The 27,521-nt window shown below is 50.2% G+C and overlaps 1 protein-coding gene and 1 pseudogene across 1 annotated transcript in view; one reads left to right on the forward strand and one right to left on the reverse strand.

Annotated features, from left to right (window-relative positions):
• Window positions 1-27,521, forward strand: part of Rptor (regulatory associated protein of MTOR complex 1) — a 332,581-nt gene that overhangs the window by 235,982 nt on the left and 69,078 nt on the right. Inside the window, exons 11-14 of the mRNA XM_071604063.1 lie at window positions 3,263-3,338; window positions 10,337-10,438; window positions 16,889-16,972; window positions 18,503-18,613. Of these exons, the coding sequence (XP_071460164.1) occupies window positions 3,263-3,338; window positions 10,337-10,438; window positions 16,889-16,972; window positions 18,503-18,613 (373 nt within the window). The remainder of the gene's footprint in view (window positions 1-3,262; window positions 3,339-10,336; window positions 10,439-16,888; window positions 16,973-18,502; window positions 18,614-27,521) is intronic.
• Window positions 20,281-20,753, reverse strand: LOC114107976 (fatty acid-binding protein 5 pseudogene; annotated as a pseudogene).

Below are 27,521 nucleotides of genomic sequence, written 5' to 3' on the forward strand. Positions count from 1 at the left end.
TGCTGTCCCAGCCGTGGCAGAGCGGGGCCCGAGCCAGGCAGCCCCTGTGGTCCGGCTGCTTCTCTCCCCATCCTGTTCTCTTTAAGCCCTGCCGGCTGCTCTGGGCACAGCAGTTGCACTCCCTCTCATTCAACAAGTGTTTGTTGAAGACCTACTGTGTGCTGGGTACCCAGCAAGCAATCAGGCATGGCTGGATACTGGGGTATCTGCTGGTGCTAGAGCCACAGAACTGGAGAAGCTGGGAGGCACTGGGACCACCAAGCTTTCGTCCCTGGTGAAGGCCAGGAGTGGTGGGAGCTTCAGGGCTGCTATCAAGGCTTGAGGCAAGGCATGAGAGGGGCCAGCAGAGAAGACTGGCTCCTGCAGAAGCAGCAAGATACCAGGGAGGGCAGGTGAAGGCTGGGGAGTGCAACGGGACGCCAGGTGAAGCTACGGCCAAGTCCAGGGACTCTGGGAACTGGCTGGGAGGTGCTAGGTCCGGTTCAGTTGCACCTACTGGTCCTGCAATGGATTCTGGGTCTGGAGCCATCAAGGGGGTGAAAGTCTGTTTTAAATGGCATCTGGGGGCGTCAGTGAGCCAGTAGTGCCAAACACTTTGCCTGAGGGTGAGTGTGCAGGACAAGGCCGCCCCAGCCTGCAGAGGAGCTGCCTGAGCACTCACTGTGACAAAGGGGCCAAGGGAGCCCTAGGAAGTCTGGAGTACTCTTGAGGGGACAGAGCCTCTGCCATGTCAACACGACAGGGGTGCTCCTGTGATGGGTGAAGGGACACTGTTGCTGAGGAGCCTGGCTGGCTCTGTCCAGGAACAGGAAGGGAGGTGAGGGAAGTCATGCAGAAATCTAGAATCCTAGAAGCCCCACTGTGGACATCTCAGAACTTGACCTCAGGGACCTCCCTACAGACCCCTGCCCTAGTCCTACTCCAGTACCAGGTACCCATCACACTCTCCAGACCTTCACCTGCAGTAGGGCCCACACAACACCCTACTGTGACCTGCAGGATCTAGGCTGTCACCTCTGGTCACCTGCTCAGCTCCCTTTGTCCAGCTTACTCAGGCTAAACCAGCCCCTGGCCTCCGCTCCTCCTCTCCCTCAGTTTCCATGTGGCCAGCTCTGTCCTCACACAGATCTCTTTACCTAACCTTGCCTGCATGTATCCGAGCAGAGGAGAGGCAGAGAACAGCACAGCTGGGAGGTTTCTGGTGATGCCTCCATGGAGAGTCATCACGCAACAGTGAGGTGGAGCCTGCAGGGTGTGGGCTGCTTCCCTAGGCATGGCAGAGTGTTGCTGGAGAAGGGGCTGTCCTCCTGGATCCCGCCCTCCAGATGCCTGGGCGTAAGCCTCGGCCCAGCTTGTTAATGAGTGAGCAGAGCAAGCACCTTTCCTAGACTGCCATTTCTGTCCCTGTGGTCTTACCTCCATGACTGCAGGGGGCTGGAAGAGGGGAGGGAGGGCAAGAGACCAAGCAGAAGGTGAAGCTGGGAAAGCAAGCAGGGCCTTCCAGAACCTTTATGGCCAGCTGCGGGCTGATATGCTTGGCAGGCAATGCTGGGTGCCCAGCCACATGCCATGTCAAGTATTTAGCTCAGCTAGTCCCCAGCAGGAAGGGAGAGCCAGTGGAGCTGGCCCAGGGACATCTGTCCTCCCTATGTCCTCCTTCAGTGTCCAGGTGCAACTCATCCTGTGGAGGGGCTGTGAGCAATGCCGGGGCATGCTGAGCACTCTCCCCACTAAGGAAGGGGGCTGCCCTCTGTGTCACATCTGCAGGCAGTGTCTGTGGCCCCTGCAGAGAAACTGGGACAGAGGGTGACATCAGCAGCTCCCAGGCCATCACTTGCACCTTTTGTCCCATGTCCTCAGCCACAGGCCTGCCTCCATTTGTTTTCTAGAAAAGGAAGTCAATAGCCATGGTTTGGACACAGTAAAGTGAAGAAGGAAAGAAAGGGCCAGGTCTCACGGCCCCACAGGCTGCTCCACGCATTAAGGCACCGTGCAAGATCAGGAGGATGCCCATTCTGCCACAGAGGGGAAGGCACCCCATGGACTGCAGGGTTGAAGCAACCCTGGGTGATAGGTCAGCAATGCTGAAGGGGGGCTCGGAGGAGTCTGGGCACCTATAGCCGTGCATGGTGCTGTGCTGTCCCAGTGCCAAGCCAGATGGCCCCTGGCCTGAGCCTGCACAGTTCTTGGGGTTGGCCTTGGCTCCACAGTCACGGAGGGAATCGCTGTTGCTGTGGCTTCCCTACAAGTCTAAACTTGTCCTATGGGCTCATAGTTCATAAGAATCAACAAAATTACACCCAGATCACACCCAGGCCAAGCTCAAACCCTGACCTGTGTGGCTTCAGCCCCAAGTTCTCCTGTCCCTTTGTGCTCTCGGGTCCTTCAGAAGCAGTAAGGAAGAGAGAGACCTGGCGAAGAGCCTTACATAAGAGCAGCCAGCCTGCTTCCAGACACCAAGTCCCCGTTCCCCTGATTATATAAGAGGATGTGTTTATGCAGCCACATAAATCACCCTGCAATGGGCTTGTGTGCCTGAGCCATGGAATTATTGAAGAATGGAACACAGGGCTGGCTTGAAGCTGGGAGAGGGTGTGGGCATCTGCTTAGTGGGGTCACAGCCTGTGCTCTCCAGACAGACCAGGGTGCACTGCCAAGGACATGCAGCTGTGAATGTGCTGAGCTGAGTCCTGACACCCCCAGAGCCTGGTGAGAATAGCCAAGTCTACCATGGGCACAATCCCCTTTTACCTCAAATAAGCACCACCTGTCCTGTCCTGAAGGACCATCAGCACACTCCTGGCCACCCAGGGCCCAGGCCCAACAATTCAGACCGTGCCAGTGGTAGCCAGGGCCACAGTCCTACTGCAAGGTTTGGGGCAGGTTGACACTGCCAAGGCTCCTGTGACGGAGGTCCACAGCCAGGCTGCCTGGCCCCAGCTCCACCACAAGGGCACTGCAGCCTGGAGCAGGCAGATTGTGTGCCACAGAGGGTCACATCAGAGTTGGGAGCCACCGTGGAGGGCCAGTACCACTGTATTTTTTTGTTTCACTTAGAAGAAAGCAGACAGGCCAGAGTCAGAGTACAGCAGTCCCAGTGGTGCCTGCGCTGGGGCCGACAGGACAAGCCCAGCACAGCCTCCCAGCTTCCAGGCCTCTCCCCAGAACCATCTGCAAGGGTCTGGTAGTTCCTCTGCCTGTGGGACCCCTCGCCAGAGGCTACACACTAACGCTGTTGATGCTCCCTCTGTTCTCTCCCCAGGCAGGCCTGGGACCTTGCTGTGGACATTTGTCTCTCCCAGTTGCCCACGATCATTGAGGAAGGCACTGCCTTCAGGGTGAGTCCCTCCAGGGCGACCTGGGCATCTGCTGTGATTGTTGCTTCCTGGGCACCTGCTCCATAAAAACCTCAGTCTGTGTGGGTGTCAGAGATTTGGTTCACCCACCTGGGAAAAAAATATACTGACCAAAGTTTACAAGACTGGGTCAACCCAGGGTTAAAATTAATTTTTTTTTAATTGTCGATGGACACAATGCCTTTATTTTATTTATTTATTTATTAAATATGGTGCTGAGGATTGAACCTAGTACCTCACACATGCTAGGCAAGTGCACTACCATTGAGCCACAACCCCAACCCATAAAGTTAGATTTTGAAGTGGTCACCTTTTAAAAACTTACTCCGGGGGCTATTGCAGGAGGATTGCAAGTTTCAGGCCAGCCTCAGCAACTTAGTGAGACCCTGTCTCAAAACAAAAAATAAAAAAGATTGGTGATATGACTCAGTGGTAGAACACCCCTAGGTTCAACCCCAGTACCTCCAAGAAAAGAAAACGCAGATCTTAGTGTAAAGCATTGCTCTGAAGAGTCTGCTCTTCTTCATGCAGATGGCCTCCTCCCCAGAGCAGCCCTCATTTCATCCTCTGCCCTCTCAGCAGGGTGAGTTGTGCTTTCCCTAAGCCTGGGGCAGAGGGGCTCACACATGGAAGCCTCTGAGGGCTGCCTCCCATCACACAGGCATCCCAACCCCAAGCCACACTGCAGGTGGCAGAAGCCTAGTCTCTCTGGCTCTGCATAAGTTGCAGCTGGCTTCACTCACAGCACTTGCCTGCAAGTGAATTGGACATGATACCAGGGTCCTCACTGCAATACCCAGAGGCCCACTTGGTTTTGCCTTTGTGATGTGAGGCATCAAGTTTGAATAACCCTGTCCCTATCCTCAAGAATCTGTGAGAAGAAAAGAGGTGCCATGTCAAGTCCGGGCTCAAGGGAGAAAGCAGGAGGCCACCGTAGGTACCCAGGGGCCCAGCAACAGAGGCCTGGGTAGGGGCTGGCAGAGGTGATCACATTGGGTGATCACATGCTCAGGCCATCCATGAAGCTGAGATGACATAGGGGAGTATGAGGCTGGGTCAACAAGACTGAGTCTTCTCCTGCCACCTGAGAAACTGTTGGGCATCATAGCCAAGAGCCTGGCACCATCACCATGGGCCAGTTAGACAACCTCCCTGTACCTCAGTGTCCTCATTCAATCCAAAGGGCCTAGAGCATTAAAATGAGTTTGTATACCCAAAGGGCTTAGGATGGGACCCTGGCATGTTCACAGTCAGATCGCTGCTCACAAACACCAGTGGCCAGAGTGTCTCACCCTCAAATCAGGCAGGAGGCACCAGTGGCCAGGGAGAGCTCAGCTCACCACCAAGGTACTGTAACCTTTAATACTTGTCACCATGGCCTGGAGGCCTGGGCCTGTGGTATATGTGAACATGCACGCATGTATGGCATGCTCAGAGGCATGCATGTGGGGTGTGTTAAATCGCCAGATGCACTTTTTTTTATATTTCTTTTATTGTTGCATTATAATTGTACATAATGGTGAGGTTTGTTGTTGAATGTTTCCACATGCACACAATATGATGATATAATTTGGCCAGTATCACTCCCCTGCCCTTCCCTGCCATACTCCTTTCCTCTATTCTACCGATCTCCCTTTGATTTTCCTGAGAACACCACACCACCACCACCACCACCTTTCTTTTCGCTTTTCCTCCCTAGAGTTCACATATGAGAGAAAATATATGACCTTCTGAGATTTGATTCACCCACTGGGAACCAGGGTGCTTAACATAACGTTCTCCAATTCCATCCATTTTCCTGTAAATAACCTAATTTCATTCTTCTTTGTGGCTGAATAAAACTTTGTTGTGTATATATGCCATATTTTCTTTATCCATTTATTCCTACTCAGGCTTGTTCTCAGTCTTGATTCATGTGGTACATCATTGCTATCTTTTCACTTTTAGACTGTAGCTGAAATCTTAGTCTCTTGCAAACAACATTAGGTCTTGTTTTTTAATCTATTCTGCCAGGCAGTGTCTTTTAGTTGGAGAGTTGAACACTGATGTTCAATATTTTTATAGGCAGAAGTTTATTCCTGCCATTTTAGTTTATTTCTAATGTTTAGTAAAATAAACATTTCTCATCTGCATGGCTACTCTTCAATGGAAATTTGTCCATTTGTGAGCTCTGGAGTTTGTTTTTATTTCTTCTTTAAGTTCTGTAGCACTGGCTTAGGAGTGAGGAATTCTTTCGGTTTCTGCTTAACTTGGAAGAGCTTTATTTCTTCTTCGATTTTGAAGGATAGTTTTGCTGGATATAGTAGTCTTGGTTAACAGTTATTTTCTTTCAGGATTTAGAACACATCATTCCAAGCCCTCCTGGATCATATTAGAGTTTGTGCTGAGAGATCAGAAGTGGTTCTGATTGGCTCGCCTCTAAATGTGTCCTGATTTGTGTTTTTTTTCTTGAGGCTTTTAAAATTGCATTTTAATTATAATGTGTCATGGAGAGAGGTTTTTGTTTGTTTCTTTGTTCTAATCTTGTCTGTCTATTTGAGGTTCTGCATGCATTCTATATCTGGATGTTCATTTTATTCTCAAGGTTTGGGAATTTTTATATTATTTCCTGGGGAAGTTATCTATGCTATTAGCCTGCATCTCACAATGCTTTTCCATTTTGTTGATTCTTCTTACATTTGGTCTCTTAATGTCCCAGAATTCTTGTATAGTCTGATCATGGTTACTTATTTTCCTTTCTTTGGAACTGTGTGATGTTCAAGGCTGGCCACTTTGTCTTCCAGTTCTAAGACTCTGTCTTCAGCATGGTCTACTGTATTAAAGAGACTTTCAACTGAACATTTTATTTGATTTATTGTGTCTTTTGTTTTCAAGATTTCTGTTTGGTTCTTTGTCAATATCTCCATCTCCTTATTAAGTTTCTCATTCATATCCTGTAATGACTTCTTGATTCATTCAGTTGTTTTCCTATAATCTCTTAGAATTCATTGATTAGTTTTATAATCATCATTTTGAGTTCTTTATCTGGTATTTCATCCATTTTGGTATCTTTGGGTTCAGTTGCTGATAAATTATGAACTTTAGGAGGTATCATGTTACCTTGTTTTTTATATTTCTTGTATTCCTGTGTTGGGTTTTATGCATCTGTTGGGATGGATTTATCTTCCACTCTCATGTGTGAGCCTTTTTATGGCATGGCCTTCTCTTGCCAAAGTGTGTTAGAGTGATATAGATTAAAATCCCTCATTGTGCCAGGCATGCCTATAATCCCAGCAGCTCAGGCGGCTGAGGCAACATGATTGTGAGTTTAAAGCCAGCCTCGGCAACTTAGTGAGATCCTGTCTCTAATAAAATATAAAAAAGGGTTGAGAATGTGGGTCAGTGATCAAGCACTCCTGTGTGGGGTCATTGTGTGGGGTCAACAGCCTTTGTGTAATTCTGTTTTTGCTCTTGGCATGGATGTCTGTGAGTAGGACCAATGGGCACCCTGTAGCTCTTCCTGCTTGGGGCCTGACTATTAGTTTGGGTATTTGTCTCTTCTCTTATTTGTATTAAAGTATAGCTGAAGTTTCAGAGTGGCCAATTTGTGTGCGGAGCAAAGTGTGCTATCTTTTGGCTGAGTTTAGGTCAACAACAGAGTCTCTACCCTGTGAACTTGTGGTGTCCCTGTAGGTTCCCAGCACCTCACAGAAGAGGGCAAAACAAACAATAGCAAATATCAATGCTAATAATATACAGCATTAAAATAACTATCCTGTGTCTACTGTGACCTCTACAGCACTAATTATCATGAAAACAGGAAGGTGGGGTCAGCAGTTGCCAAGAGCAAAATAGCAAATAACCATGAACTCATCTGGCATTGAAGAAACAGCGGGTCCCAACTCTGCCGTCCACAGTACTAATAACCACACCGTGAATAGTGGGGGCAGGAGTGTGTAAACAGAACAGTTCTAAAAGATGGTAGAACACAGTTCATTAAGAGAAAAGAAAACGTGATGGGGAGGTAGCAGAAAGTTTAGAAGGTTCAATGTGAACAGAGAAAGCAGAAGAGCGACAGCTAGTGACGGCTGTAAATGAGAAGAAAAACTAAAATGAGTAAAGGGGAGAAAAGGACAAGAGATCTGACTGTTAGAGGGACAAGAAAGGAGAGAAACAGAAACACACCAAAATAAACAACAGGAAAAAAAAAGAAAAAAGGATTCTTAATGAAAACTGAAAGAATTGTCCCTACGGAGCTTGCCGACGCTGTCGATGACATGGATGGTCACTGCGTTTGCCAACGGTCTTTTTTCCCATTTCTTCTTGGCTCCTAGAAGTGGTTCTCCCACAGCTTGAATCCCAAGCCACCCAGCAACAGATGCAGTCTTCCTCTAACTGCCATCTTAAATCCACCCACTCTCCTCCCCGGTGGTCTCGGTGCACCCCAAGACTGGAACGACCAGGTGCCCCGAGGGGCAAAGGTGCAACTTGCGCAGTCAGGGGAAGAAATAAAGAAGGTCCACATGCTCCTGCCCTTTTCAGTGCTTTACACTCAAATCACTCAGTCCAATTCCACTCTATATGTTCTTTTTTTGTTTTGTAATTGTAGATGAACACAATACCTTTATTTTGTTTATTTATTTTTATGTGGTGCTGAGGATGAAACCCAGTGCCTTACAAGTGCAAGGCAAGTGCTCTATCACTCAGCCCCAGCCCCTCTATAGGTTCTTAATCAAGAAAAGTGACAATCCTTAATGCTGGGCACTGCAATAGACAGAATCAATCCAGAGCAAGCAATTCTAAGTTAATTCTGTGCACTGCAAACACACTTAATCGTGACAGACATTCCCTCTGCATGCCAGCTCAAGTGCCAGATCTAAGTCCAGCAGATGCGCGGTCACTCAGGCCGCAGTGGTCAGGTCAGGAAGCAGTGGAGGCAGGCTTCTCCTGGGGTGGAGCTGACGGCCAGCTGAGGAGAGGGTCCTAAGGAGAAGTTGCTGTTCTCACCAGGGTCCCGATGTGGCCGTAGAGTTTGAGAGCGGTGAGGACGATGCAGAGGAGCAGGCCAACAGCGAGAAGAGTTGGGGTGTCAGTCAGGTCCTCCTGGGGCTCTCCGGCATGTGGGCATCGTGTCGGCTGGCTGAGTGTGTTCATTTGCTCCACCATTTATGCTAAATTTCGGGGTTTCTACTCGCCCTTTCAATCCCTATTAGCCGTTACCAGGTTTCTCGGTGACATCTTGCATTCTGGGGTCAAGCCATCTGGTCTGGTGGTTTCCGCCCTTATCTCTCACCTCTGCCTTTATCAAGGTGAAGGCAAATGACAGTGACTTCACTCTGAGTTTTATCAGGGTTGTGGGAAAGTGACTTATTTTATCAGGCTGTGCCTGATGTCAATATTGGAGGGCTCCACAGGTATGCCTGGTAGGGACTTGCAGTTTTATTTTAAAGTGGAGTTACTTAGGCCAAGGCCCTTCTTAGATTAAGGCCATCCTTACACTGAGTCAAGGGCCTTTGAAGAGGACCTCCCTGATCTTTTTGTCTTAGATTGCTCCCCCGTTTTTTTTGCTTTTTTTTTTTTTTTGGTAACATTTTATTGTAAAAAGTTTCAAGATGGAGCAGAGTTGGAAGAACTCTGTAGCAAGCATCCACCTCCACCTCCAAGTCCACCCACACTGCCCTCTCACACATGTTTCTGCCTGTCTACCGCCTTCTGCAGTGAGCACCCACCCCCACCACCGAGTCCACCCACGCTGCCCTCACGTATCCATCTGCCTCTGGGCTGCAGTTGGTACATCTTTTCACGTACTGCAAACTGCCCTGAGCCCTGGCTGCTCCATGCCCTTGGCTCCCCTGTGTGCCGGGTGTATGCCTATAGGCTCTCAAACAAAGGCCTGCCTGCCCACCTTCCACAGGTCTGGGCAGGGACAACATCTTGTCATAGTCACGAGCCTCCCCTAGAGGCTGCCCCACCACTTCCCCACCCTCCAGCCCAGCCAGAGCAGCCTGAGGACCTCAGCTCCTGCAGGAAGGACAGGGCCTTTGCTGCTGACGGGCATTTGGAAAGCCTCACAAGGTCTTGGCTTTTTGTGCTCTGGGCGGCTTCCTCTGTGTTTGCAGGAGATCGGAACTCTCTGCCCCCCACAGGAGAGGTCCCTCCGTTGGCATGTGTGCTCCTCTTGGGCGGAACTCTTCTTTCCAGTGCCAGGCATATTTGCCAAGGACCTTTTCAAGAATCTTGCTACATCATTTCTGGAATCAAGATTCTTCTTTGGGGAATAATTTCACCAAATTGGGATGGTGGGGAAGGGAGGGGCGCAAAACGTTAACATTTCAAGTGAAGGTAGAGCCAGGGTAAGTGGATGTTCTTTGTGCTTCAGGCTCCACTGTACTCAGGCCTACACTATGAGGGCCACCACAGGAACTCGAGGTGCCCCCTGGAGGTGGAAGGGACAGGTGTTCCACCTGCAGCAAGAGCCACAGCTACACCTGTAGGCCCCCATGCCAATGGGAGGTGGCCAGACTCGACCTCACTTTGTGTGGCTCTACCTCTTGGCCCACAGAAGCAGGCAGGATGTGGCCACCCAGGAAGGTGGCTGTGGCAGGGGCTGGGGGCCCAGGGGTTGCTCTTGTGCTGCTACTTGATTTTGATGCTGCTTACACAAGCATATTCAACCTCTATGTTTAAGATACCTACAACTTTCTAAATGTATGTATGAAAATAAAACTTTAAAAAGGGCTAGTGCTGGTCCACTTCACTGTGACCTTCCTGCCTCAGGCTCTGAGTCTCTGGACCACAGGCGTGGCCACAGGGCCCAGCTGGGCCCTCTCTTGCCCGTCTCCAGGCTGCTCACAAATCCTGCAGCTCCACTTTGTCTTTGGGCTGGAGCGCTGCTGTGTCCCTCCCCTGTGTGGTCAGAGCCACAGAGTGAGTGCTCTGTCGACCCGTCAGGGTGCTGGTGGGGCCAGGGTCCCTAACTCATGCCTCTGCTCATCCCACAGCACAGCCCCTTCTTCGCTGAGCAGCTGACTGCGTTCCAGGTGTGGCTCACCATGGGTGTGGAGAACCGGAGTCCCCCTGAGCAGCTGCCCATCGTTCTACAGGTGAGTGGCTTCAGACCAGGCCCGGCTATAAGGCTTCTGATCACAGAAGCAAGCCAAAGCCCAGAGTCCCCAAGGGCTGGTTTACCTCGGCTGCCTGCGTGTCCCATGATAGCGGTTGGAACACCAGCCCTCTGTGATGGCTGTGCTCTGGGCCAGATGGTGCATAAATCACACAGATCCAATCAGAAGACCCGGGAGCTGATTGCACATTTATTCCCAACGGGCTTTCCTAGTAAAGTCATTGAATTCCTTCCCCCACCCCCAAGTAAAGATAAATCTGAGGTGGAGTTGCCGCCCTCCCCTCCCATTGGCACTTCAGGAATTGATGAAGTGCTGGTGCCAGCAAGCTGCACTCCACCCAGGCTCCCGCAGCGCCCCCCACCCCTGCCGTGGAAGCCAAGGTGTGTGGATTAGTCCTGTGAGGAGAGGTGGATACACGGCAGATTACAGATGTGCCCCTACTTTTTTGGGGGGTACTGGGGTTGAACTCAGGGACACTTGACCCCTGAGCCACATCCCCAGCCCTATTTTGTATTTTATTCAGAGACAGGGTCTCACTGAGTTGCTTAGCACCTCGCTTTTACAGAGGCTGGCTCTGAACTCACAACCCTCCTGCCTTAGCCTCTCAAGCTGCTGGGATTACAGGCGTGGCCACCGCGCCCTGCCATGATGTGTCGCTACAGATGTTCCTGTGAACTTCTTTAGCTGGAGCAACACAGGCCCTGGAAGCCACCAGCTTTCCTTTGCCAGTGGGTCTGTCAGTGTTTTGCTATAAGAAATAGACACTTTCTGAGTGAGCCTTTGAGAGGCCAGTCACTTATACGGCCTGTGTCACACTCACAGTAGATTGTTACCCACTCAAGCAGGATATCAGATTGTTTTGGTTTATTTGTTTTTGCAATGCGGGGGGTTGAACAGAGGTGCTCTACCACTGCACTGCATCTCTATCCCTTTTTATTAATTCTGATACATAGTGTCACTAAATTTCTAAGGCTGGCTCAAACTTGAGATCCTCCTTCCTCTGCTCCTGAGTCATTGGCACTACAGGTGTGCATCACCACACCCAGTTGGGAGATGAGTTTTGGGTGTCCAGCCAGCTGATTTTTTGGTTAAAAAGATAGGATAGGGTGGGAATACTGGGATTTATCACAATAGTGATATTAGAAAGATTTCTCCAAGCTCTTGTCTCAGCATGTATCTACTGGGTCCTGGTTGGGAGAAGCTGTTCTACTCAAGGATGTAGAATTGGCTGTACCCACCCCTGTCAACACAGACACCAAGGTCTAATCACAATATTTTTTGTAATCAGGTACAGCATTTGGATCTCGGGGGAAGCTGTGGTGATTGTCTGGGGGGTTGTGCCAGCACAGGACAGGGAGGAGGTCCCTCCCGTGTCCAGGTAAATCCAAGGCCCTCGGGGTGGAAGAGCACTGTTCCCCCAGGTGGGCTTAAGTCATGGTGCCACCGCCGGGCAGGGCCATGTCATGGGCTACCTGTGCAGGGACGTCCACCTCCCTCCTTCTTACTAAAGCTGCTAACCCCACGTAATGGGCAGCATAGTCCGTCTTCACTGGACCAAAGCTTCCCTGAGTGGCTCCCACTTCTACAAGGTCATTTAAAACAGGCACGGGTTTCTCTCTGTCATGCTGTGGAATACGGCAGCCCTCCCTTCTCTCGAATCTGCTCTGCCCTGCATCAGCCAGCTTTGGGGGTTTGAGAGATTATTCACCTGGCACAAAATGCGATTTCTCCTCATCTAGGACTTTACCCTGAGAGTGCCAGCCAGTAAAAAAGAGTTGGAAGGGTCCTATGTAAACGTGGTAAAATGTAGCAATTGTCTGTTCACGCTGGCATTACCAACCAGTGGGCAACAAAGAACTGTGTGTCATGTTTCACTGTAGATATTTTTGGTGCGTTTTGTATATTATCACTGCTTTTTTTCTGACGTTATAAAAAAGAAAGCAAAAATAATTACTGTTCCCCTTTTGTGCTTTTAGATTACTTTAAGACCATCCTGGGATAGCAAGGTGACCTATAAATAAAAAAGGAAACAAATTTTCAAAACAAAACAAAAAATGCAGCAGTAACAATAACAAAACAGAGCTGGATGTCCAGTGGAGGCCAGTGTCCTCATTGAATGGGAACAGGAAGTGGCCAGTGTAGGTACCAGGCGGGCGGTAGGTGGCCATGTTGGTTGTGTGCTCCCCGTTGCCCTTGCTCTTACTCCTGCAGTGCCGTGGGGCGATGGTGGCCCTTCCCAAAGCAGGGGCTCCATGCCAAGTGTGTGAAACCCAGTTCTTTGGGTTTGCCAAATAACCCTCTTATAAATGGCCTTCTATTGACTTTTTTTCCTAATGTTCCATTTACAATCCATGTCCCTCAGAGACAGAGAGGGCCTCTGGAGCCAACCCTGATGCCAAGAGAGGGGAAATGGCATCTCTCTGTGATAATTTAGGCATGCAGAGCAGCAGACTCTTCATCACTGGGGAAGCCTCTCCCCCAGGCCCTGCCAGCCAGGATCGATGGTAAACTTTAACTAAGGAGGAAGCGAGGAAGAAGGTGGGAGCGCCCGAGGCCGGCTTCGTTCACCCAGCTGGTCACTTCCCCTTTGTTATTTGCCAGAGCCCACACCCTGTCATCTATAAATTTTCCTTTAGTGCCTTGGCAAGTTGGGCATTCTTAACTCAGGGAAGAGCTTTCTAATACAGACTACTTTTTATCAGATCCCCGCTACTTTTCCCATAAGCCAGAGCAAATTTTTTCCACCCACCCACACCTCAGAGAAATCAGCTGATGGGCATCTAGGGTCCAGTGAGAGGTTTCAAAGGCCCACAGATAATGGGTCAACATGGAAATACCACCCTTCCAGCCAGCCTCTGTCCCTTCTGTACCTTTCCAACTGCAGGTCAGCTGAGGTTGGGGAGAAAGGCATTGCTTGTTCTTGAGGGCAGTTTTCTCCCCTCATCATTGCTGACCACTTCTGCTGACCACGGTCATCTTGTGCAGAGCTCTGGAATCCCACAACATTGCAACTCCATGGTGTACTGGGTCTTCTGGCTCTGCAACCTGCTAGGGCTTACCATTCCTGTCTGCCTCCTCCCCAGGTGGCAGGTGAGCAGAGATGGCCCAGGTGAAAGAATGAAGGTCAATATTGCAGAAAAGGAGGACAGAGTGATTTCATAGGGTAAAACTTTTGTACTTCTACATGGACCTTGGAAATCAGTGTGAGCATTTCACGAGAACTCTGTTCTCAGTGTACCATTTTATTTCAAATAAATATTGGGTCTGAAAGAACAGGGTTATTAGGTGACAGCAGAGAGCGACCTAGGGTGCTGTCATCACGCACACTCTGCACACACGTGTGCTCACATGCCTGTGCATTGACATGCGATGCCCCACAGCAGTGCTGCTTCCTGGAGTCCCAGGCACACCGCCTGCCAGGCTGGGCCAGAACCTGAGCACTGACTCTGTACACCTGGCCGGTGGAGTTGGACTGCCTCAGCAAGCTCTGCTTTACCTGGCCTTCAGACAGCCACTCTTGGTCCTCAGTCTGGCTTGCCATGGAGGAGAAGAAAACCCCAGCAATGCCTCTGTTGACTGCCACCTATCTCTGTGATTTCCATACTTCCTGGGCTAGCCTAAAACAGGTACTGGGGATTAAACCCAGGGGCATTTAACCACTGGGCCACATCCCCAGCCCTTTTTCTTTTTTATTGTGAAACAAGGCCTCACTAAGTTGCTGAGGCTGGCTTTGAATTTGGGCTCCTCCTGCCTCAGGCTCCTGAGTCCCTGGGATGGGAGGCGTGGCCACCGCTTCTGGCTTGGGTTTTTTTGTTTGTTTGTTTGTTTAAAGTACAAATACAGACCAAAGGAGCCACTCTATATTTTGTAACTAATTTTGATTTCTGTTTGGATTTATTTTTTTTTAAATATATGAATCAACAGAAGAAAGAAAAGATATAATGTTTGAACAAAAAAAAAAAATACCATTTTTCCCAAAATTTTTCATTGATGTTTATTTCCAAATAAGCATACTTCATGCAGCACAGACTCCTGTGTTGCCCAACGACTTCAGATACCACAGCTGGCCAGAAATGGGCTGGCAAGAACTTACCATGTGCATCAGCACCTCGGGCAGCTCCTCCCAGCATAGGACACACAATGTCAAGGACCTGCCAAGTGGTCTGCCCCCTCCCCAGGCTGCCCACCTCAGACCAGCCACCTGCCCTTCCCCAGATGCCTTCATCTTTCTCAGCTTCCTGCTGGAACCCTGTAATCCCTGCACATCACCCTCCAGGATATGGCTGCAACCTTCTAGCTGGGAGGGAAACCCTTCCAAAACCCCCAACTAGCTCAGACCTCTGCTTATGTACGTGTGTTGACAGCACTGCGCACCACCCCCATTCGAAGTGAGCAAGGCTGTTAGTGCTTGTCTCCAAGGCTAAGTGACTGACTTCCAGGGATCCTAACTGTCCCTGCTCACCGCCCCACTGCCCAGCATGGTATCTGCACAAAGCAAGTGCCCTGTAACACTAACTGGATGACAGCACATCAGAGGACAGAGATGCTGTGGGTCTGAGGGACTTGGTACACATGTCCTCCAGCATAGACACCATGAAGGAAGAAATCATTATAAATGACTCAACTTGGAGCTGTCCCCTGCAGCCTCTGCCCATGCTAGTGCATGCCACATAGCTCCCACCACCTGCCAAGTGGCCAGCTGTGGACTTAAGGCAGATGTAACCCCAGAACAGTGACAGGGAGACAGTGCATATGTGGGGTTTTCAGATACCCTGTCCTGAGTGAGGAATCAGTCTCCATCAGGACCTCAGGTGTCTAACAGCTTTGTGGCACACCAAGATAAGTGTTCAAGGTAATGTATGTGCTAATGAGTCTTAAGAAGGTGAAGTAAAATGTTCCAAGTTAAAAAAATAAATATAGAATTGGAAACGTAGCACCATGTTAGAGTTCTTGACTGGCATGCATAAGGCCCTGAATCAAAGATTATTTTTTTAAAAATGTACAGAATTTTGACCTGGGTGTGGTGACACATGCCTATAATCCCAGCAACTTGGGAGGCTGAGGCAGGAGGATCTCAAGTTCAAGGCCAGCCTGAGCAACTTAACCTGTCTCAAAAAATAAAAATGGCTGGGATACAGTTCAGTGACAGAGCACTTGCCTAGCATGTGCAAAGCCTTGGGTGTCCTAGTACTGCAAAAAAAAAAAAAAAAAAAAAAAGAGAGAGAGAGAGAAAAGTAAAACTTTGATATAACAGAAAATACATACAAAATAGATGGCAAAGGGCACTCTCTTTTCATTTACTAAGAACTGTTTATCACTAGGAAAAAGTCAAACATTTAGGACTGCAGTTATGGCTCAATGGTAGAGTGCTTTCATAGCATGTGTAAGGCACTGGGTTCAATCCCCAGCACCACATAAAAATAAATAAATAAAATAAAGGTATTGCATCCATCTACAACTTTAAAAAAAATAAATAGAAAAATAAAGGTATGCACGACTGCTTTACTAGAGAAATAACCTATGAAAGTAATTTTACTAGTTGTGAAAAATTTCAGCTTCAAAGGACAGTTTCACCTACCATATTGTCTTAGAGTAATAGCAATAATAATAATTTGGGTTAGCCTCAGCTTTAATCACTTAGTTTCATGAGGCCCTTGTGGGAGGGTGTTGTGTTGTCCTTGTTTCATAAATTGCCAAATTGGTCTCTGAGGTCAAGTGCCTTCCCAGGGCCACAGCCCCATGAGGTGGTACTGCTTGTGTGGAGGGCAGATGGCCCCCCTGGCAAGTGGTTTGGTGACACAAGTACAGAAGCTTTGACAGTGTCATTTTGCTTCTTAAGTTTATCCTAGGGGAGAAGCTCTTGTGGGTGTGCAGAGTCGTGCTGGTTAGGAGATTCATCACAGCATCATTTATAACAACATTTTATGATAATTTAAATATCTAGCAGTGGGAAATCATTTTTAGAAGCTCACGTTCGTTCATATAAACGAAATGCTGTGCTTCTGTTCCGAATGACTTGGCAAGTCATGTCCAGGGCTGTGGAGCCATGACCACAGTGTGTTCAGTTTAAGGAAGAGACATGGATATAGATATATATAACGTGTTATCCAGTTTGGGATCAGTCAGGGATGTGTGTGGGTCTAAGACAAATGTTTAGCGGTTGATAAACCACAGTGCCACCACTGAGTTACCTTTTCAAGTGCAGTTGAAGTGTTCTGCTATTTTCTACAGTGAGCATATTTCACCCATGAAGAAGAAATAGAGAGTGTTTTCTTAACCTAGGAGTGTGAATTGTGGAGGACAGAAGGAACCAGCAGACAGATGGAAAGACAGTCAGGCTCCTGCTCGGAGCCACAGTCAGAGGCAGAGGCTTCCGGGGAAACAATGGAATAGTCTTGCCGTGATGCCCTTCTGTTCTTATCTTTCCAGGTGCTGCTAAGTCAAGTGCATCGGCTGAGAGCCTTGGACTTGCTGGGAAGATTTTTGGACTTGGGTCCCTGGGCGGTAAGCCTGGTGCGTGCTGACTGCCTTCCTTGGGCCCAGGGCTGGGGGAGGGTGGAGATCAGCTTCCACGTGACAGTCTGAACTTAGCCAGTGTTCTGGAAGGTGCCCCAGCCACATGATTTAGAGTGCATGTCCTCTGCGGGATGTCCAGGAAATCCCGAGGCCTTGGAGACCACCTCCCGTTCCTGCACAGCTTTTAGCAGCACCATGTTGGGTCTTTTGTTTCTGCTTTGCCCTTGTTCCCATCTGATGTTAGACTCAGTGCTGAGGGAGGAAGTGTTGCTGGCGGGGCACTTCTCAGGAGGCCTGCCTGCCATTGCCAAGAGGCAGGGAGCCACAGAGCCGCACGCATCCCTCTCAGGAAGTCTCTGAATGCTCATCACTGCCTTTTCATATTATTTTAGGCACAGTTCTGAAGTGCTTTTCTGGTTACTCATTCTATAGCAGAGTAGAAATGGCCATTTAAAGCAGAAGAGATTGGCATGAATAGAATTAAGAAATGATCTGTTTTTGGTTTTCTTTTTCAACAAATATATCACAAGGAAAATTGGGGAAATTTTTACATTAAAAGAGATTCAACATGTATACTAAAAAGAACAAATTTAAAAATATGTAATGAAGAGAGATTCAAGAGACCTGTCACCCAAGTTGGGCACCGTGGCACACACTTGTAATACCAGAGATTCCTCAGGCTGAGGCAGGAGGATTGCAAGTTCATGGCTAGCCTGGGAAATTTAGGTCCTATCCCAAAATAAAAAGGGTTGCAGATATAGCTCAGTGCTAAAGTGCTCCTGGGTTCCCCAGTACCCGAAACAGGGACCTAGGAGACATTTGCAATATGTACGTAGATCTTATTTGGTTCTGTTTGCAAATAAAATTTTAAAAGTTGAAGTTTGAAAATTTATATTCAGTGAACAATTAGAAATTGAACTGACCCGAGGATGTAGCTCAGTGGTAGAGCACTTGCCTAGAACGCACAAGGCACTGCATTTGATCCCAGCACTGCAAAAGAAATAAATAAATAAACACTGGGTGTTGCACATTATTAAAGAGCAGCTGTCCATTTTGAGTGACATACTGAGTGCTCACAAGTGCAGCCGTGTTGTGTCCGGCCTGCTTGAGAGCACTGCAAGAGGGGAGCAGGTGGGCAGAGGGAGCCAGGGCACTGGGCGGGCACACCAGGCTGCCTGCTGAGGTCCGCTTCAGGGCTTTCCCTAATTGGGTACTGCCAATACAGTGTCATCAGTCAGCCGCCATGGAGGAGGAGAGAGGGAGTCTACCAGTAGGAAGAATAACTAAGTGTGCACTCTTCCAGCACGTTGCTCCCTGGAGATGGCCGTCTCTAGGTCAGTCCTGGTCAAGGCTAGAAGTACTGACACCTTCTAGGAATAAAATCAGAGACGGGTCTACCTACAGGTGAGGTAGGCTTTAAGTGAGGTCTTTTGTTTCTGTCGCATTGGCCCGTGTGCTGAGGTATTGTCCCAGGGCTGTAGCCCATGAAGTCAGGCAGGGCCTCACCAACTGTCCTTCCCGCCCCAGGCCCTGTCAGTGGGCATCTTCCCATACGTGCTGAAGCTGCTCCAGAGCTCAGCCCGAGAGCTGCGGCCACTGCTCGTCTTCATCTGGGCCAAGATCCTCGCCGTGGACAGCGTGAGTGACTTCTGTCTGTCCTTTGGTGGGCATGGAAACAAGGCCCTGAGTGTGGACCCCAGGCCACTCACCCTGAATGACAGTGGCCAATGAGCCTGGGCTGGGGCTGGCCCTCTTGCTGCACTTCCTGTCCCACGTCCTACCCTACATGGCATCTAGCAGCTGGTCTCTGTCACCCCCCGCCATCAGCTTACCTGTCCTGCTTCCCTTAGCACCTGTGCTTTGTCCTCCCACCCCCACCTGTCCTCAAGGCCATTCTCTGTGCCCCTGATGAAAGCTGGGTGCACCTCACCGGCCTTAGCAGCCTGTCCCACCAGGGCTGTTTTCCACTTCAACGTACAAGTGCTGGCCGAGGCCCCAGCTGCTACCACGGCTCTCAGCGTGGTCCTGGCAGAGGTCCCCGTCGAGGGCCCTTCTCCACTTGCAGCTGCCTTCCTCTGCTCTCTTCACATTGTCCCTGCTCCTCATTCTTGCTGGCCGGGCGGTCTCTTGTTCTCTCCACAGAGACCTGGCCAGGGCCCCTTACTCAGAACTCCATGCCAATCTGTAGGTGACACAGAGGTCTGCTGTCCCATAGGCTCAGTCCTGTGGATCAAGTCACATCACACAGGAGGTTTCAGAAGGAGGAGGGCTGAGTGATCCTATGGGTGGGGCTGCACATGTACCAATTTCAACCAATTTCAAGGGCATGTAGGATAGACTGAGGGGTGCGAGGAGGCGGAGGGCCGGAGGATGGAGAGTCAGCTCCAGCACGGGACTGCGACGGGCAGGAGCTCTGGCAGCGACAGGCTGGAGACAGGAGGAAGCCTGCAGCTGGAGTGACGGGTCTGCTGTGTTACCAGGCTGTGGGGACTGACGATTTGGGAACATAAAAACCAAGTCCTGGTTGAAAAAAAACTGCCTGGCCTCGGTGTAGAGTCAGTTGCTATGTAGAGATGGAAGGGGAGGGCAGCTCTGTCCCGAAGGGCGTGAGGGTGGCCAGGTGGCCCTGGGCCGCTGTTGGGGCTGGAGCCAGCGTGGCAGAGGCAGCAGCTCATTCAGACCCCAGTAGCAGCCTGCGGGCGAAGGCTGTCTAGGAAAGAGGCTGTGGAGGGTTGGGATTCCATTGGTGGTAGCCGTGAGGCCCTGGAAGGGATTGTGCGTGCAGGTTCTGAGGCTGAGCTGCTGTCCTGGGGAGCCAAGAAAGAAGCACAGGCATGGAGAGGAGAAAGGTGGGAGGGCCTTGGCATCCAGGAGGTTCCAGAGTGACGGGTGTGCTGGGCACGGGAGGGGTGTCACCCTCTGCAGGGTTTGAGGGACGAAGACGTCCCGGAAGCAGCCTCCGTGCTGGCCGTCTGCCTTCCAGGCAGCATGGGGTTCTGAGTTGGGCTGGAGCTGCCATGGCACAGAGCCTGCGGGAGAGTGGAATCGGGCTGAGGTTGGCTGGCCCGAGGGGCTATGGGGGCGGACAAGGCGGCTGGCTTTGCTCTTTTTTTTTTTTTTTTTTAGCACAAACACATTTATTTACTAACCAAAGGGATGATCTTAGTTAAACTAACACTTTGAGATAGTTGCATGTAAAATGTTTGTGATAGAGATAATTGAACACAGTAATGAAAAAAAAAAGAGTCTGGAGATTGGCTCATTGAACTGAGCTTCTTCATTCTTTCAGCTAATTCCTGTCCAAAGTGATGATGGGATTTTTATTCTACTTTCTCATAGACTCGAGTACAGGTAACATTATTCACGACACACTCCACCACTAACTTCCCATCTTTCAATTTTCTTGTTATTGTGCTTTCCTTCCCATCCCATTCCTGATGCTGAACCAATGCATCATCAACAAAGCTGCAGACCGTCTGAGTTTTTCTGCCATCAGCTGTAGTTTCTTCAAACTTCTCTCCCAGGGTACAAGAAAACTGTGTTGTTTTCAAAGTGCTTTCAGTTTTTATGTTGAGCTTCTGGCCGTCAAGAGTGAGGATACAATCTGGTTTGGCCATTGCGCCCATTTTCCTCATAGTCAGTCCCACTCCTAGTTCGTTCATGTAGTCATCAAAGCCTTTGCTGTCCACCAGGCGCCATCTTCCTTCCAGCTGCTGAACAGTGGCCATGGTGGGCGCGGGCGGGCTGGTGTACGTGGCGAGGGGAGCTGCTGGGAGGCGGATAGCGTGCTCTGGCTTTGCTCTTTAATGTGTGTTCAAAGCAGTAGTCCAAACAGTGTCCAGTTGAAGAACCAGGTCCACATTCCCAGCTGGACCTCAGTGGCCTCTGCGTGTGGCTATGTGTGGGTGACACCTGCAGTAGGACTTCCAGCTGAAAGCGTTCCTGCCTCAGCCCCATGGAGCAAGTGGGCACTTGTGGCATAATCATGGATAAGCAGGCACTCACAGGAGAGGCCCCGAGGCCCAGGGCTGCGCATGACCAGTGGCTGAACTTGGCCCTGAGGCTTCGTGTGGAGGTGGGAAGGGGAGAACGCAGAAGCACCAGCTCAGATGGGTGGAGAGGTCGTGGTCTTGTAGCCCAGAAGGTCCTTGCCTTTCCTGGGAGGCAGAGCAGAAGGGAGTAGAGAACCCTGCAACACCGTGTGTCTCCTGCCTCCTTCTCAGGTCCCCTTCTTGCTCTCCGTGGACCCCTTGGCACCTGCTCAGCCCCTCCTCTCAGGCAGGTGTGTACCTGGCTCTGACCTGCCCATCTGCCCGTCTGCCTCATTCCATTTGCCCTCTAGTCACCAAAGCCAAGACCCAGCATCCCTCTTGGTCCCCTCCCTCTTGGTGGCTAGGACCTGCCTGTGCTCCACCAGAATCACCCTCAGGCCACCTGTGGCCTTGGACTGGGCTCAGCTGTGCCTGCTGCACCCTGTTCTCCAAGCACTAGAGGCAGCAGAATAAATCAGCAACCACTCCAAGCCCAGTCTCTCCACCTGGGCTTTCTTCTTGAGGGTCCTGTGCAGTGGCGCCAGCAGAGCCACTAGCCTGCCCCACTCCTTGAGTCCCACCAACAAGCCTCTGGACTGGAGTCCAGCCTGGCCCTGGGGGCCCCTTGGCACCTGCTCAGACCCTCCTCTCATACAGGTGTGCCTGGAGACCCAGAGCTGGGCTGACCCCTGCTGAGGCTGTGCTGAGGGGCTTGACAGGTGGACAGTCAGGAACCCCTGCTTCTGCTGCAAGTGCTGCCTTCACTGCATGTCTGCTTGGGGCTGGGGCAGGACCTTTACTAGTGTTTCTTTATTGATCTTACACAGAAACTCTGTTGGACTCTTGATAGTTCTAATTATTTACCTGTAGGGTCTCTTGGACTTCTATGTAGACCGTCATGCTGCCTGAAACACGCAGCCTGTGCCTCTCCTCCAGCTGTAGGGTCTCTTATTTTCTGGGCTAAGTGTGCCACCCCACCCCCTCCCCCCCAGGACTCTGGCCCTGCTGTATTGGAGCTGTGGCACTGCGTCCTGCAAGGCTCTGGTCTTCTGAACCCCTGATGCCAGCTTGAACTTGATTCCACCCTGACTGTTGCTGGGCCCCATGCTGTTTGCCTGGCTCTGACCAGTGAATGCTTCTGTTTGTTCTATAATAACCAGAATAGTGAATATTTACATAATAAATAGAATCTTGTGTTTCAACAAAATATTTACCTTCATGTTCATTAAACTAACTTCCAATGCTTTAGGAGATGGGCAACAACACTGGGCTTAGGAGTCGAGCACTGGACTTGAGCCCGTCGCCCCATTTGCTCCAGCAGGCCTTTCTCTCCCACTGAGCCGCCCTCCACCTGGGTCCTGGCTGTGATGCTCACACCGCCCTTCTCCTGCAGCCAGGTTTCCACCACCATCACCATGGGAAGCTGTTCTTGAGTGACAGCCAATAGGGACCTTCAGGGAACAGCCCAACTCTGTTATGGAGCTGTCCTTTCTGATCATTCCCCCGGCCCTCCTTTCACATTCACAGAAGAGCCCGGTCACGCAAACAGAGGGCTTTCCTCGGGACATTGTGTTGGAGCTGTTTCTTTCCTACCCCCTTATCTTTGTCTTCTGTGTTGGCACTTTTAGAAATTTATTGGCACCATTACTTGTTACCTGGCCCTGATACCACGTGGGAAGGCTGCTGGGTACGTGAAGCAAAGAGCCCACCATGGAGCAAAGCCCAGGGAGAGAGGAGGGCAGAAAAGGCCCCCACTGTGATAGCGACATGTGGCAGAGGACACTGAGCTTGGCCCACCTCCAGGCCTGCCAGTGCGGCATGCAACATTTAAGCCAGCTTTGATTCCCATGATTACCAGTCTCTAGTACCTGTTAGTGCCTAGAAGGAGGCTATATCTTTGTCATTTTGGGAGTGTCTGTGTCTGCGTCTGAAGACAGGTGGCCTGTCGTAACTGCGCTTTACAGTTGTGTTGTCCCCGAGTTTGCAACTGACTGTCCTGTCACAGTGTGCAGGGAATGGAGTCTGAAATTGCCTCTCATTCCCATGTGGCTTGCATGGGCTCATGGACAGAGCTGGCCGCCAGCTCAAGCCACAATGCTTCTCTGAAGGAGCAGGGCTGGTGGTTCTTGTCGACAGCTGCTGAAGGAATTATCCTGTGCACCATGCTGCCCATGGCGCAGCCAGAAACACCCTCCCTGCTATGTTTTGCAGTGCCTGTAGGCTCCAAGCCCAGCGTGCAAACTGATGTGTTCACCAGCTGTTGCACCTGCTCATGTAATAGTGATTTCCCACTGAGGGGCCTTTTGAAACGTTTCTGTTTGAAACTGAGTGTCGTCCTTCTTCTTGGTAATTGCCCTGGTCATAGTCCCCAGAGATTAAAGTTCAGTGTGGATTTCAGCAGTTGCTTCTCCTCTTCTCACCTCTGGCAGGGCTGTGTAGCTGGCCTGCTCAGTTCTCCCTGCCAAGTTCAGTGGCCCCCGAGTGACTTGAGTTTGCTCTCATGTGAATTGGAGGCATGTGAGGTCAAGGAGGCTGTCAGACCCCAGTGTTCTGAGCAAGCCCTGTGCTGGAGCCAGCCAGTCCCCCTGGCATACTCTGGGAGTCTGAGAAGCTCAGGCCCCTGCAGGCTGGACCGACTGGTGTCTGAGGGCTGCTGTCCACCATCTTGCTCAAGGCTCTTAGAGAACTCATGCTGTGGGTGGCAAGTATCTAGGTCCTCCAGAAGTGGCTGTGGGAAGAAGCAAAGAGGCCCTGAGGAAGAGGAACAGGCTGGACAGAACCACACACTCTTTGGTCAGTGGGGCAGCATGTATTGGTAGACACTGATCTGACACAGTGAGGCCCGGGGCAAGGAGAGCCTCTTCCAAGCCCTGAATTCTCCAAGGAATCCTATTCCAGAGTGTCTTCCAAAGTCACTCCCTGCTTCATGTCTCACCACCAGACAGGGGGAGTCAAGAAGCAGTTCCATAATGAGGAGCAGGGAGTTAGCATGCCATCATGTCCCCAGCTGCCGGTGTTGGGCTTGGCAGGCAAGAACTTCCAGATGTCGTTGCATGTCTGCTGTGCATATTCAAAAGGCTTGTGACAGAGCTATAGAAAGCACCCAGCTCACTCGTAGACATGGAAATGGCAGTCTGTGACGTGAAGGACAAACCCCTCAGGGTCAACAATGGATGGCATGTCACAGGAGAAAGTATCAGTAAAAACCACCCAAATAGAAGCATGGTGAGAAGAGAGTTGAGAATCCGAGGCACGTCATCGAGTCACGAGGAAACCGCCGGAGATGTGACACAGTCAGAAGCAGTGCTGAAAGAAGTAATGGCTGGACACGTGGCCTGGCAGTAGAGCAGCCCGGGCTCAATCCCAGAAAAGAGAGAGGAGGGAGAGAGGCAGGCTAAGGGTTTTTCAAATTTGAGGAAAACTGTTAGCCCACAGGTCCAGGAAGCTCAGTAAACCACGAACCCAGGAAACGTGAAGAGAACTGCATCATATACTTCATAGCTGGTGTTAAATTTAAAAACCCAAAAAGCAGTCAGTAAAGAAAGTGGGGGGATAAAGATAAGGACATCAACAGATTTCTACCAGAATCAATGGGAAAACCCATGGGGGAGCAACATCTTTTTTTGTTTTGTTTTTTGGTGCTGGGGATTGAACCCAGGGCCTTGTGCATGCAAGGCAAGCGCTCTACCAGCTGAGCTATGTCCCAGCCCTGGAGCAACATCTTTGAAGCACTGAAAGGAAGAACTGTCAACCTACAGTTCTGTACCAGTGAAAGTATCTTTCAAAGATGGAGAAAAACAGACTTTTAGCTGGGTGCAGTGGCACACACCTGCAATCACAGTGACCCGGGAGGCTAAGGCAGGAGGAGGACAGGTTCAGAGCCAGCCTCAGCAACTTAGCAAGACGCTGTCTCAAAACAAAAAGGGCTGAAGGTCATCGAGTCACGTGGCTCACTAGTGGAGCACCCTGGGTTCAATCCCAATACTCTCTCCCCTCTAAAAAAAGATTTTTAAATAAAATATATAGACAGAGCAAAATTTTCACTGAAGACCTACACTACTGCCAGGTTGGATAGAGCCCTTTAAGACATGATTGATTGAACAACAGTAACAGCAGAGCACTGTGCAGTTTATAACTGTAACAGCAGAAGGTTAGGAGGAGAGGGGACAAAGGGGTCCTGTCTTTCAGCTTTTTACTTGGTGGTCTGATGTCACCTGGAGGCAAGTTTTGAGAGTTAGGAATGGAGTCTAGGCTGGGGGCAGCTCAGTGGAACAGCACTTGCTCCTGTGCAGGGCACCTAGTTCCTTTACAAAGAACAAGATTCAGCCGTGATCTTGCTCCTACCAGAGCTGAGGAAGAACCAGCTGGCAGTGAGGGAGAGGATTCGAAGTCCTGCCCGTGAACTCACACCAGAGAAGGAAGGAAGAGGGGGAGAACAAGACTAGACGTGGCACCTGAGAGAAGTAAGAGGGTAGGTGTGAGGCTGTCACACGAGCAGCCTTGGTGGAGAAGTCGAGGGACCGTCACTGAAAGGACAGGGCGGAAAAGCTGTACGCTGCCCACCGAAACCGCACTTTCACACAGCAGTTAAGTAAAGAGACGCAAGTGAGTTAAAAGTAAGGGGTGGGACAGCTCTTGTCCTCCACCACTAGGCTCAGGAGGGCCGCAGTGCCCTGCGATGGCCAAGGGCATTTCAGGGTGAAAAGGAGCCCGTCCATTGGGATCACAGTGCGTGTTCCCCCAGTAGCAAGGGCGCCTGGATACTGCGGCAGGACTGGCAGGACAGCAGGGGGACGAGGGAATTCATAGTTATAGTACCTCAGCCCTGGAAGGAGGAAGCAGGAGACAGACCAGCACGGAGAGCGGGCTCCGTCGACCTTCCCTGAGCAGAGCACCGCACGGCAGCCACATGGGCTGGGGGGGCCACAGCGCGCTCCCCACCAAGTCGGACAAGTCAGACTCGGTGCGCTCTGCAGCCAGGTGTGGCGTTGGTGGGGGGGAAGGCCGCTAGACCAGAGGGCAGGCATGATGGTCCGTGGGAGAGGTGAAGTGAAGGTGAGTTTTACACAAGTAACTATGGAAATTGTAAATATGAGTACATACCCATAGCACATTAGAATAATAATCTGTTATTACATGTAATGTGTGACTTAAGATTATGGACATGTAATCAAAATGTTTAAATACATATACCTTTTATATTAAGATATAAAATCAAGAAAATATTAACATTTTTCAGAGAAACAATCATGAGGGAAACTTCTTAAATGCTTTTTTTTCATTGAATGAGATTAAAAATTCAACATAGCAAAATGTGTGGGTACAGCTGATAAGGGTTGAGAGGGGAGGTGTTAGGGCTACTCACACACATCATGGGGAGAGTCGAGCCGTGGCCCCAGCTTGCTAAGACTTTAGTAAGAGAAAGAGAGAACCCAAAGGAGCAGGAGGAAGAAAGTAATCAGGACCAGGATAGAAATCAGTGTGAAAGGAAACAGAAGCAGCGTAGAGAATCAATTCAACTAAAGCCAGTCTTCAAACAGATCAATAAGATTGATGAGCCACACCTGTGGGGGAAACAGACAGGAGACACAGATTCCCCGTGTCTGGAATGACGGTGCAACCCTGATAGGCCCAGAGGCATTAAGAGGATGGGAGCAGACACCACGGACAGCAAAGCTCTGGAGCAGCCTGTAACTTTGACACCACGACTCAGACACATGCCTGGACACACTCCACTCCTTAAGAAGAGACAAATCTGAATAGCACATGTCTGTTAAAGAAATCGAATTTGTGATTTAAAACTTTCCTACAAAGACAACTGCACAACCATTTGGTGTCCCTGGGAACTCTTAAGACATTAAGGAGGAGACGTGGATGGCACGACACCCCATCCCGTGTCATTCTGTCAGCGTTGCCTTGATACCAAACATCAGAGATATTAGAGCTGCAGACACGCATGCTCTCGCAGCATAGAGCGCAGCCTCTCCACAGAGCCCCTCAGGCACAGGCAGCAGCTAACGGGAAGAGTGCAGCTTGACCTGTGAGACTGGCCGCAGGAGCACACTGGTGCCATGGCCATACTGACGAGAGCAGAGAACCAGCTACCAGATGTGAGATCCACCTCCAATTTAAAGAAGCAAGAAGCCACACCAGCAGTGGGAGGGACCTGAGGGACCCTCCCGACAGCACCTGCCAGGAACCTGCAGCCACGGCACCAGCCCAGGGGCTCTGCCCTTGCCACATCCTGCAGCCCTGCCCCGCGCCTTCTGTCGGTCCAGCTTCTGCTCACCCCTGAGCCACAGCCCCAGCCCTTCTTAGTTTTTATTTTGAGACAAGATTTTGCTAAAAGGCCCAGGTTGGCCTTGTCACCCGCGAAGCTACTATGCCCAGCTGTTGTACTGGGATTTCTTGGTAGCACAATAAGGCGAGAATAAATGACACAGATTGGAAAGGAAGACACGTGACTACCTTTATTTTCCAAGAACATGGTCTATGTAGAAAATTTGTTCAAATCT

The sequence above is a fragment of the Marmota flaviventris genome, chromosome 17 (assembly GCF_047511675.1).
Source record: "Marmota flaviventris isolate mMarFla1 chromosome 17, mMarFla1.hap1, whole genome shotgun sequence".
Classification (NCBI taxonomy): domain Eukaryota; kingdom Metazoa; phylum Chordata; class Mammalia; order Rodentia; family Sciuridae; genus Marmota; species Marmota flaviventris.